The following is a 13,250-nucleotide window of genomic DNA, read 5'->3' as shown; positions in this document are numbered from 1 at the left end:
AGCTACTAATATTGCTGGACGCGCGTGCGGGCTCTCCTATTATTACTCTTTATGCATCGTAGTCTCTTCCTTCGCCTTCCTCATAAAATACAATTTAAATTTCAAACAGGTAAGTTCTCATTTAAATTTTCTATCATAGCTCAAATATGGTGTTTTGTTTATAAAAAAATATGCAACATGCAACTCCAAGCATTTTGACGTCTCACTTGTTGAAATCAAATGAAAAATGTAAGCACGATGGCAATTGATATGCAGATACCCCTAAAAAAGCAGATCAAAAGAGGTCAACATACAAATTTTGACCACATGTGAAAGTGACTAATCGACAAAATTCAAACCTAAAATGTAATTGAACACTTTTTGAGTGCATCTTCTATTTCATATAATTTTGTATTTGAAGAGTTTGAGTAAGTGTAATTTCATAAAGGAAATCACTGTACCAAAATGCTCTGTCGGTTTCACCAATTTAGGTGTCATATTGTTATCATTAAACTTATTTAAGATTAAGTTAAAAATGGTTCATTCAAACGTATTTGTTTAAAGCCCTCCTGTCTGAAAATAAACATATGAAAATCACTTGACAGTCAGAAATCCACTCTCTCTCTATGACTTTAATTTGTCTAACATATTCTCAATTCTCATCCTATGCAATTATACAAACCACAGATTCGGTAAGCGATAATATGTTAGCTTTGGGTTTTACACTTCTGGTAATTTACAGTCATCATCAAAACGATCATTGTAATCAATGTCTGGCTCCTCCTCTTCATCCTCCTCTGTCTACGGAGTAACTTTCTGAAGCAAGTCAATGAGGGAAGTGGGAAGGATAGGGCCACTTGACCACACCGGATCCATGATACCGAAGGCTGTCTTATGCCACCTTTGTCCAGGATTAAAGCGGTAGCGCACCAGAAGATTGGCTAGTCAGATCGCTTGAAGATGGCAAGGTGGTACCCATGGTTCACACATTGAAAGTGTGAAATAAGGTTGCCTCTGCCAGGTGGGAGCAAGGAGAAATCCACCTTGGATTTGGTCATCAGTTGCTCGCCCTCTCCCACCATCTGTTTCAGCATGATGCTGCGAACGCCATTATGATAGACTTCTCCCGGACCTCGCTATACATTTTAGGCATGTGAATGCTTCAATGTCATCTGTCACCTCTGGCTCCACAGACCACCCATCATCAAGAATTGTGAGGAAAAAACACTCAACTTGGCATATTGTAAAGTCATATTCTAATATTTTAGTAGTGTTTATTATGATATAATACTGAGCAACTTATTAGATTTCAGTAAAATACTTCTGAAATCACGAAATCAAACAACTCTCACCTGAATGCTATGTGGTATATGGGGTGGCTTTTGTTGATTCTTTAGGGGTCCAACTTTTCCCAACCCATTAAGGCACTTTAATTGTTACATCTTCCCCGGTAGTCCAGGTATTTTGGTATACAGTATAATTATGAGCTCCCGTTGATTCTATATAAATGCAAGTTAATTGACATTGACAACCTGGCAATACGTGACAGTCCGTTTATTAAGAAAGATACTACATTGTAGAATGGATTAAGCAAGGACCAAGGGGATCAAGGAAATGTGTGTCTGGATCCCTCACCAAAGCTACCTTGTACCTAAGTTTAGCAGCGCACTTGAGGTAGAGCACGACCCTGGTGTCCGTCTTCTTATACTGGTTAGACAGTCACTCATGGATATCGCGCCATTGTCTCTTGGAACATATCATTGTGTAAACAAAAGGAATGTAACAGAAATCACATTCTCTGAAGCTTAAGTGATTCCTGTTACATTCTTTTTGTTCACCTAATTATTCATCCCAGGAGACAATAAGCTCTATCCATGAGCTGCCGTCTAACCAGGAGAAGGACACCAGGGTAGCGCTCTACCTCGAGTATTCCACTATTAAGCTTGGGTACAAAGCAGCTGTGGTAAGGACACCAGACAGAGACATTTTCTGGATCTTCTTGCACCATGCTCACTCCGTCACCCTCACTATCCTCCTTGATAAATGGACTGTCGAGCATTGCCAGATTGTGAATGTCGTTGAACTGGCATACTGAATCAAAGGGAGCGGGCTACTGTACCACAATACTTGGACGACATGTGTTTACAGGGGAAGATGTAACAAGTGCCTTCAAGAGTAGGGGCGAAGTCGGACCCCTAAAGAATCTACAAAGCCACCCCATGTACCATACAGCATTCAGGAGAGAGTAGTATGACATTATAATCTCTGCAATATTTTACTGAAATGTGGTAAATTGTTCAATATTACATTATAATGAACACTGCAGAAATCTTACAACATGATTTTGAAATGTGCCAATGTTTTTTGTCCCCCACTTAAACCTTGGAGATGGGTGGTCTGTAGAGCCAATAAGAGGTGACAGAAGACATTGGAGCATTCACATGCCTAATGTATGACCACAAGAGGTGGAGAAGTCCATTTACAGCAGCATCATCCAAAGCAGATGATGGGAGAGGGCGAACAAATGACTACAAACTCCAATGTGGATTTCTTCATGCTCATATACACCTTGCAGTGACAACCTTATCCCACACATTAAATGTGTGACCCATCGCCTTGCCATCTTAAAGAGAGCTGACCAACCAATCTTCTGGTGCTCTGTATATGACTCCTTTGATTCTGGACAAGGATGGCAGAAGGTAGCCTTTGTTATGATGGAGCCAGTGTGGTCAAGTGGCCCTATCTTTCCAACTTCCCTCATTGACTTGCTTCAGAAAATTACTGAGGAAATGAAGGAGGATGAAGAAGAGGACCCAGACATTGATTACAATGATCGTTTTGATGATGACTACCGGTATAGAAATTAAAGAAGTGTGAAATGAAAACCTGATATATTGCATAACCGCTTCTGTGGTTTGTACAGTTACACAGGGTGAGCATTCAGAATACTTTTTAAGAAAAGTGAAGTCATATTGTGTTACTTTATATTTTTTCAATATACGTTAATTCCATACTTCATGAAAAGCATATATACATGTCACAAACGTTGAAATATATAGATGATGACTGGCGGCGGAGGGAACATACCCAATGTTCCACCCGAAGGGTTTGAAATGCTATTGAGGGAGGTTATAAGTGCGCTGCGGTCCTAGGCCTTAATTCTGTCATTTGTCACGTGGAAATGTTTTCCCATGGGAGAACATTACAAGAATGTTCGCCCATGGGCCAACATAACGAATGTACTTCCATCACGTGACTGTGTTCAGCCAATCACTAATCGGTATGTGACTAACCCTTTCAAAATATCATTATGTCTTTTGATAATAGCTTGAATATTGCGTCTTATATCAGACAACTTGTAACAGAATTCGAAAGGAAACTTAATTCCAATCAATGTGAACTTGAATTGAATGCATACAGGATGTAAGCACAAAAGCGATTCACATGCAAATATTTCTAAATTAAAGTAGCAGCAATCCACATTGATATACAGTCCCTATTCACAGGCTAGATTTCCGGCTGTCAAATGAAATGTTTCTCTTTTTGTTTTCGGACAATAAACTTTAAGCAAATACATTTGAATGAACTGCTTTTTTAACTTGAGAATAAATGAAACCATGTTGGCATCTAAAATTTTTTAATCGGCTCGACATTTTGACACAGTGATTGTTTCCTTGAATATATCCCAACTCAAACTCGTTTTAAATATAAAATGAAACGAAATTGAACGTGCACAAAGAGTGTTAAATTTCAGTTCAAGTTTTATCTTTGTCAATTAGTCACTTTTAAGTGTTGTGATCAACATTATTCTCATGTGTCACCTCTTTTTAAGGGTATTTGCATATGAATTACCACAGTGCTTACATTCTTATTCTATTTCACAAAGTGAGGGGTGACAATGCTTGAAATTAATTTTCTCTTCAGATTCTATTTAATGTTTTTGATACAAAACAAAAAAGGCCTATTTGGGCAATGATCTAAAGACAGAGTTGTTAGTCACTTTTGTGAGGTATGCAATTTGTCATGTATGTAGCATGAAATATTTGGGCCATTTCCAGAGTAACAGCACTTAATTTTTCAGTTTTGGGACATTTCTTGTGTCAAATTTGCTTTCATTATGTAAGTGACAATCTCAATTGATTCCTCATGCTGTGTTTCGTCTGAAGAAATGTTTTATTTGTCCCTGTATGTTGTGTATAGTTCAAAAGTTGAACTATTTGGGTACTTTTCAGTGTAACCGATACAGAATTTATTATATTTGGGACTTTTCTTGTATTGAGCATTTTTTAATCATGTAAATAACCATCTCAATCGATTTCTCATGTCACATATACCCTGAAAAAATGTTTTATTTTTCCTTGCAAATTTACCCTGGAGAAATTATTTATTTGTCCTTGTATGTTGGAAACTTCAAAAGTTATAGAAACTAATGATTTTCCTCGCAAATCCAAGATGGCTGCCAATGACCCCCATGTGACACGATTTTCACTTGGAGACAAAAAAAAATCAAATAGACACCCTAAGGGATACAAAAATGAGGGTGCACGGGACCCCCCCCCCCCCCCTTTCCTACCAGACTGTTAAGAAAAAGAGGTAAGTTTACTCTTAGGAGGTATGAGATTGTCATGTATATATGTATATAGACTACTTGGGAATATTTCTAGAGTAAACAACACTGGTTTTCCTCGCATGTTTGGACTTTTCTTGTATGTAGCTTGCTTTAATCATGTAAATAACTCTCTCAAACGATTCCTCATGCCGTATTAACTCTGAATTACTGTTTTATTTGTCCCTGTATGTTGTGTAATTCAAAAGTTAAACTAATTGGGTAGTTTTCGGTGAAAATGACACCGAAATTTGCATGTTTTTAGGCTTTTCTTGTTTCAGACTTGCTTTAATCATGTAAATAACCATTGCAATCGATTCCTCGTGTCATGTTTACCCTGCAGAAATGCTTTATTTATAATTATATGCTGTGTAGTTCAAAAGTTATGGAAGATAATGATTTTCCCTGAAAATCCAAGATGGCTGCCAAGATGGCCGCCAATGACCCCCATGGGATACGATTTTTTCTTGGGAACAAAGAAATTCATTAACTAGACACCCTAAGGGTTACAAAAAAGTAAGTTAAAAAAATGTGTTCGGGGGGTGCATGGGGACCCCCCATTCCTACCAGACTACTATACAGGTAAATGATTGAAGCTTGGTATGCTATTATAAAAGCCTGGTGTCACGCAGAAGAACTGATTCCACGATCACTTTTAACCTTTCATAAAATTCACGTTTTAAGATAGTAACGATAGCCCGTAGGAGATAAAGTAAGTTAGCGTCCCTGTAGGAGATAAAGTAAGTTAGAGTCCCTGACTGTGGTTGTGAACACAAAAGGTTACTGAAAAATTCTTTTACAAATTAGCAGACATAATGCCGATCCTCCAACACTGTTGCTCCATTACGTCACTGATTCTGCTATCAATGGCAATGAAAGAATACTGGTTGAGTGATTATCCACCCCTTGATAGCAGAAAGTTTACCTTTCATTGTTCAAGGCTTCGTTGATGCGGGGTTTACTTGGATACAAGGAGTGAACAGTGTCGTCTGAGTTCTTTCATTTGGAATTCCTCAGAATACACAATTCAATAGGCAATTAGCGCTGCTACTTTGCAAAGCTGTTAGCCAAATTCTTTGCAGACTTGACCTCTCACATGTCAACTACACGTAATACAAGACAAACAGCTATCATTACAAACATTCTGATTTAAAAACAAAAAAAACTAAATGAAGAAGCACACTTTTGAGTAGCGACACAGCTTTCTGTCACTTTCTCAAATAGGTCCTAAAAAAAATACACAGATGACAAGAGTCAGAATATCCTACAAAGGGAACACGAGCTATTTGGGCATTTTATTACGTAAGTCTCCGATCGAGACTACATGTCTCATCGGGTGTAATATGAGATCCCGCTGGTCACGTGTGTGGCAATTCGTTGGCGCGTTTTGTGTGTGTGAAAAGGATTTTTCACAACCCTCGAATATTCAAGAATTTCGCGGAAATTCTTCCTTTCGGACTTATCAGAATAATGAAAGAACAGAAGGATAGAAGATCCGCTGGCGTGGCCGCGGAAAAAGAAAACAAAGAGAAGAAAACTGACCGCGCAGCGGCAGAATCTTCGGGCGAAAACAGAGCAGCAATGGAGTCACAACAGGCGGTGAGTGCTAGCCAAGCTGACCGCGCAGCGGCAGCGAAAGGTACGGCTGCCAACACGGGCCGTGGACGGGGAGTACCGGCGGTGATGGAGGCTGGCGACCGCGCGGCGGTAGCGGCGACTCGGCCTCGGATTGCTACGAAATCCAACTCGTCAAAGTTGACAAATGATAACTTTGGGACCGTAAACAGTCGTCTTGATAGACTCGAAGGCTTGCTCTGTCAGTTCATGGAGGCTCTTCCCAGTAAAAGGGAAGGGGTGGCAGGCATGGGACATGCACAGCCAGACCGACATCTTGATCGCAGTGGAAGTGATTCAGCCTCTGCTTCAACTTCTAGCGTTAGTGCAGATTATGACTTGGCACATACAGAAGAAATGGATGTTGAGGATGATGACATGGTGCATGCCTTGAGTGCAGGGCATAGCTCAGAGCTGGAGTCGTGCGTGGATAGGGCAGAAGCACAGACAGTACCAGCTTTTGCTGCTAAATTTGCGGTGGCATCAGATATTGGACAGCCTCTTGATGAGGAGCTAGCAAGCTCTGTCAACTACTTGATGAGCCATCATCTGGAAGAGAAAGTGCTCGATGAGACAAGTAGCAAATACCCAGTGCCGTCGAACTGTCGAGGGATCGACACCCCGAAAGTGAATCAGACGATCTGGGACAACCTCTCTGCCCCTGTTCGTACGAAGGATGTGAAACTTCAGAGGGTCCAAAAATCCCTAACAAGAGGTATCTCGGCTTATGTCAGCCTGCTCGATCCAAGCAACATATCTCCCGAACAGCAAGACGTTCTAGCTTTGTTGTGCAACGCAAACTTTGAGATGAATGCTCTTCGTAAAGAATTGATCAAGCCGGATCTGAACGCGAAATTTACTCATCTCTGCAAACCAACAAACCCTGTAACCAAGTATCTCTTTGGGGATGACTTGGGCAAGCAAGTAAAGGACTTGCAAGACCAGCACAAAGCGGCGGCCGGAGTGATGAGAGGCGGGTTTAAAAGACCCAAGCCGGCCTATCACCCCTACCCAAGCCAAGGGTCTCAACGCAGATACAAGGAAGCTGGTTGGGTGTCGCGGACATCCTACGCGGATTCGTCAGGGAGCACATCTAGGCCTTTTTTAGGCCAACGAAACCAGTGGAGGAAGAGGACCCCACAAGCTCCCCATACGTTTACCCCGACAGCGTCTCGAGAGGGACGCCAAGCCCCACAGTACCGGAAGCTCGGCCAAGGGCAGGGCAGGATGAAATAGAGCAACTCCCAAACAGTGATGAGGTAAGGGAGACAATAACATCTAATGTCAATGATATTGCAGTCGGAGGTCGACTGAAGCTACATATGCACAACTGGGGAGAGCTTACATCTGATACATATATTTTGCAAGCTGTACAGGGCTACAAGCTTGAATTTGACCCAGCTAAATATCCCCCTTGTAGGGAAAAACCCCTTCATGAATTCAAAAGAAATTCTGAGGAAATGGCCTCGATTCAGGAAGAAATCAACAAGCTGGTTGAGAAAAATGTCATAGAAGCATGTGAACATGTAGAAGGGGAATTCATATCAAATATTTTCACAAGGCCAAAGAAGAATGGCGGCCTCAGGGTCATCTTGGATTTGACAGAATTAAACAAGAGTATTTTGTATCAGCATTTTAAGATGGATAATATCAAGACAGCTCTACCGCTTATTCTCCGGGAGATTATTTAGCTTCAGTCGATCTCCGAGACGCATACTTCACGGTTCCTATCCACCCAGATTCTCGAAAATTCCTGAGATTTACATGGCAGGGAAGGTTATGGCAATTTCAAGCACTTCCCAATGGGCTTAGTTCAGCACCAAGGCTCTTTACAAAACTGCTAAAGCCTGTTTTGGCAACGCTCAGGGAGCAGGGCCACATTGTAATTGCATATCTAGATGATACACTTATCATTGCAAAAACTGCCGAGGAAATGCAGGCAGCAGTGAGCGCAACTACTAAGTTGCTATCAAATTTGGGGTTTATTGTTCACCCTGAAAAATCAGTTTTAGAGCCTACTCATGAGATTACCTTTCTGGGTTTCAATCTGAACACTCTGGATATGAGTGTTAGGCTTCCAAAAGAAAAACAGGAGAACATAAAGCAGTCTTGTAAAGAACTGTTGGCTACTGAGAAACCTGTTATCAGAACAGTTGCAAAGGTTATTGGACAACTAGTGGCATCATTCCCAGCAGTACAATATGGCCCTCTCTATTATAGAGCCTTAGAGAAAGACAAGATTCTTCCCCTTGCAAGGAACAAGGGACATTTCGATAGGCATATGACCTTGTCAAGAGAAAGCATCCATGAAATTCAGTGGTGGATATGGAACCTTGAGTCACAGTTTAGCCCAATGCAGAGGGCAAAACCAGATGTGGAAATCCACACAGATGCCAGTGGTAAAGGCTGGGGGGCAACAAATCTGTGCACTTCAACAGGTGGCAGATGGAATAGTGATGAGTTGAAAGAGGCAAATCAGAATAAAATTAACCTGCTAGAAATGGTAGCAGTTAGTCATGGGCTAAAAGCCTTTTGCTCAGAGAAAAGGAGCAATCATGTACTTGTTAGAGCAGATAACATAACGGCTGTCGCATATCTGAACAATATGGGTGGCACAAAATCTCCTGAATGTAATCAAATGGCCATTGATATTTGGGAATGGTGTATTAGTAAGGACATCTGGCTTACAGCTGCTCACCTACCTGGGCGATTGAATATTGAAGCAGATCACATGTCTCGAAAATTCTCGGACAGCACAGAATGGATGTTGAATAAGAGCATATTTCAACGAATAATCAGGAGATTTGGTGTGCCTGAAATTGACATGTTTGCCTCCCGCCTAAATAAACAGGTAGACCGATATATTTCTTGGAGGCCTGAACCAGAGGCCTGGGCAGTAGATGCCTTCACAGTTGATTGGAGTCAGTGGGAGTTTTATGCCTTTCCCCCATTCAATCTAGTGCCAATGTGCTTGCAGAAAATTCAGAAGGATGAGGCATGTGGGATTTTAGTGGTGCCCAATTGGCCAACACAGGTTTGGTACCCTATCCTTAAGAGTATGCTGGTTGAGGAACCCATGTTAATTCGAAAGAGTAAGACATTATTATGTCAACCAGTTTCAGGCACCCCACATCCTTTGAATAATCACTTGTCTCTATTATGTTGCAGGCTTGGAAGGGACTTTACGCAGAGCAGGGCCTCACACAAAGGACAATAGACATCATAGCTGCGTCGTGGAAAGGATCCACTAAAGCACAGTACCAGGTGTACATCAGAAAATGGAAAAGATTTTGTGCAGAGAGACACATTAATTATTTGAATGTCCAAGTTTGTGATGTCCTTGCATTTCTTACAAATATGTTAGACAAAGAAAAAGTTGGATACAGTAGCCTGAATACAGCCAGGAGTGCCCTTTCCACGTTTCTCATAGTTGATGGTGGACGACAGCCTCTTGGGTCGCACCCACTTGTAAATAGGTTTATGAAAGGAGTTTTTCATTTAAAGCCGCCTGCTCCTCGCTACTCTTCTATCTGGGATGTTAAAGTCGTCTTGGACTACCTCAGAAAGCTGTCTCCATCCAAGGCACTTAATCTGAAGCAACTTACTCAGAAATTGACTATGCTGATAGCACTTGTTTCTGCACAAAGGGTGCAGTCTCTTCATGTTATCCACCTGGACAGGATGAGGTGGAAAAAATCATCTGTTGAGATTTCTTTTGAGAACACACTGAAACAAAACAAGCCTGGAAATACGGGATTCAGTGTCACACTAAATGCGTACCCTCCAGATAGGAGATTGTGCATAGTGAATTATATGAAAGAGTATGTGCAGCGGACACAGAATCTAAGAGGGATGGAGAGACATTTGTTAGTAGCTTATAAGAAGCCTCACCGTCGTGCATCAAAGCAAACAATTGCACGTTGGATTAAGACTGTCCTACATGACGCTGGTGTCGATACACAGATCTTCAGTGCTCACTCCACAAGGGCGGCCTCTACGTCAGCAGCACAAAGGAGTGAGGTGCCTGTGTCAGAAATCCTCTCAAGGGCTGGATGGGTGGCTGAGAAGACATTCCGCAAGTTTTATTGCAAGCCCTTACAAGATACTAACCAATTTGCCCAGGCTTTACTGAAAATGTGACTTGGCAACTTCAGTCTGCATATGGAATGGCAGTCTGCACAGAGTGCACAGGTATGTCTGTCTGTAGTGATGCCGTTGATGGCTTACAGATGTATTGTTCTGTACGTGACTACAGGGCTTTGAAATCTCATATTACACCCGATGAGACATGTAGTCTCGATCGGAGACTTACGTAATAAAATAGGAAGATTAAATGAGAACTTACCTGTTTGAAATTTAATCTTGATTTTATAAGTAAGTCGTAGAGAAGAGACTACATCCCTCCTCTTCCCACCCTGCGACTTACGTAGCCTTATGCAGGTAAAGTTCTCAACATCTTCATCTTCCTATCAATATATCCTGTAGTCTCGTACAGCTTTAAAAAATTGCCACACACGTGACCAGCGGGATCTCATATTACACCCGATGAGACATGTAGTCTCTTCTCTACGACTTACTTATAAAATCAAGATTAAATTTCAAACAGGTAAGTTCTCATTTAATCTTCCTATTAATAATGTTTGTCTTCCAATTTCTCTCCATGCCGTCGCGGCCCAAACCATCATAAGAAAATAGGGCAATAAGTTTTATTAACCAGGGAAATAATATTACGCATTACATACATTTGGCTAATTATCACACAAATTGCCGACTTTATAAAAACGAGAATAATTGACAACTTAGGCCCTACTATATTTCCAAAGATGAACTTTAAACAGCAAGTCACATACCAGGGAACGAAAGTTATAATTATTTGAATGAATTCATTAATGAGGCCAATAACCGTTGTAAAAGTACACACACGCATAGAGAGGTTTCAAGTTCGATACATGCTCATGTATGAGCTCATTGATAAAGTATCATAAATTTTGCGTGATCGTTCTTTGGAATTAATTTTTTCAGCGCCATTTTTGCGTTACATCAATCACCACTTCGTGAAATATGGTGCATGTATCAAACACACCTTGCTGGTCATGCAATCTATAGCCTTGGTCAGCTCACTGTTATTGCATAATTCTAAATCCTTCGCCGCCGCTGACGCCACCACGTGCACCATGCTTTGTCTTCGATGGGGTCAAGAGCAATGCTTCATTAGCATACACCCTAGAAACAGAGGCGGAGTCTCAATCAGGCAAGAACAATAGGTGCGAAACGCAACGCAAAGGCGAGCGTTCGGAAAAAAAATGTAACCGAAAAAAATTGTCTCAGAAAAACTGTGATTTGGGACACGTACTCATTTTTACAGGCTGAAATTTTCTGTACAAATAGATAAAACATCAAGGAATCAAAATCAGTCATTAAAAAAAATTCGACCCGAACAATGCTTCCCCTTCATTTTTGGCTCATTTATATGGGAAAACTCCCCATGCGACTTATGACTCATTTTGTCGGAGCGCCACACATATTTACAAATCTTGTTTTGTAGAACCAGAAGTGATAGAGCTGAGTTTGTGCTATAGGTATTAAAGTATGTTGATGACTGTAATAATAGTGGCTACTTGTATACATTTAGTGCACAGGGGTGGTATTCTGAGACCGTTTTATCTCTGTTGTAAGTCTGTTGTAGCAAATCGGTATTCTGAACACCGTTTTATCTCTGTTGTAACTTCTGTTGTAACTTGTGTTTTATCTTGCGCACTCTTTGCCTGCGCATACCATTGTCTTAGGGTGTGCGCACGGGCATAACAGTGGGCGGAAACCTGAACACCCATTAGATTACACGGTATTCTGAAAACTGTTTTATCTTCTGTTGTAAGTCATGCCCCGTGCAAATTTATGCTTCTGAGATAAACAGGGTGGAAGGTGTTTTAACTCCGTTGTAACTTTCGTTTTAATTTATGTTAGATAGTGAGATAATTCATTAACTCAATATTGTGGTATGCGAGTTCAAAATAAAAAAGATATACAAAAAATAAAAACAATGTATGTACAGAAAGGCAAAAGATGTAGCAGTTTGACAAAATGTAAACTCATTCCACAATACAAAATTTGGTAACAGTAACATTGCAAGTACATACACGTAGCATAATTATGCACATAGACGTCTAGATAAAACACAAACGCATGAACAGAAAGGTTACCGGCACCGTCGGCAGTTTATTTTAAGCACTATTCATTTCAAAAATATCTTTCAAAATATTAAACTTTTTTTTTTAATATGATTTCACTATCTTCACCAATAAGAATTCATTATAAGTTCCTTTGGGTGTTTCAAAAATATTTTTTGCTGGGGATGGCGCGAATCCTGAGAAAAGTAGTAGAAGTCTAAGGTTCCATGATGGAACTTGACTTGATATTGATCTGTGAGGGATATCTTGTGAAGATAGTGACAGCAACAATAAGTTGGCATTGCAAGGGCTTAACTTAATTTAGAAGCATCTAGTTCCCCATAAATCATGAAACTTGGGTTCCTCTTATGAACACCAGATATCTTCTTATGTTTTAAACAAAATTTCAAATAAAAAGACTCAATCTGAGATAACTTTGCGAATCCCCTACCGCACCAACTATACGTCAAAACCGGTAAGAAGGCATAATGATCAAGCTTCTGTTGTAACTTTACTTTATCTCTGGCTCTCTTTACCTGCACATGCCATTGTCCTATTTGTGCGCATGCCAGAGAATGAGCGCTTGTTAAAACGTGCAGAGTTAAGCAAGGCGCTTTTGCCCAAGGGAGCAATCTTTTTGGTTGAAATGTCTTAAATGCTATTTCTAACAATATTTCCTTTTGGATATGATTATTGCGATGGCTGTGGTTATCATGACTTAAGCACGATTAAAACAGTTTTCAAAATACCGATTTACAACTGTTTTAGCGGTGTTGTAACTCACAGACTTACAACACAAGTTACAACACAACTTACAATAGAGATAAAACAGTGTTCAGAATACCACCCCAGGTCTACCGTTAGGTGCTCATGACTGCAAGTCT

At 40.6% G+C, this 13,250-nt stretch overlaps 2 protein-coding genes across 2 annotated transcripts in view; both read left to right on the top strand.

The window, feature by feature from the left end:
* LOC139721747 (Fanconi anemia group M protein-like) overlaps positions 1-13,250 on the top strand; it is a 147,067-nt gene that overhangs the window by 127,539 nt on the left and 6,278 nt on the right. The gene's annotated exons all lie outside the window — the stretch shown is intronic.
* On the top strand, positions 5,494-8,460 carry LOC139721755 (uncharacterized). The gene has a single exon (XM_071633076.1). It carries the CDS (start codon positions 6,056-6,058, stop codon positions 7,433-7,435), a length of 1,380 nt encoding a protein of 459 aa, XP_071489177.1. The 5' UTR covers positions 5,494-6,055; the 3' UTR covers positions 7,436-8,460.

The sequence above is a fragment of the Diadema antillarum genome, unplaced genomic scaffold (genome assembly GCF_040938485.1).
Source record: "Diadema antillarum isolate AM-2024a unplaced genomic scaffold, OU_Dant_1.0 scf00000149, whole genome shotgun sequence".
Lineage (NCBI taxonomy): Eukaryota > Metazoa > Echinodermata > Echinoidea > Diadematoida > Diadematidae > Diadema > Diadema antillarum.
Note: the sequence above shows the minus strand (reverse complement) of the source record. Positions and strands in the feature narration are given on the sequence as shown.

What these genes read in the sequence shown, in the direction of transcription:
- LOC139721755 (XM_071633076.1), top strand. Translation starts at nt 6,056, where the DNA reads ATGAAAGAACAGAAGGATAGAAGATCCGCTGGCGTGGCCGCGGAAAAA.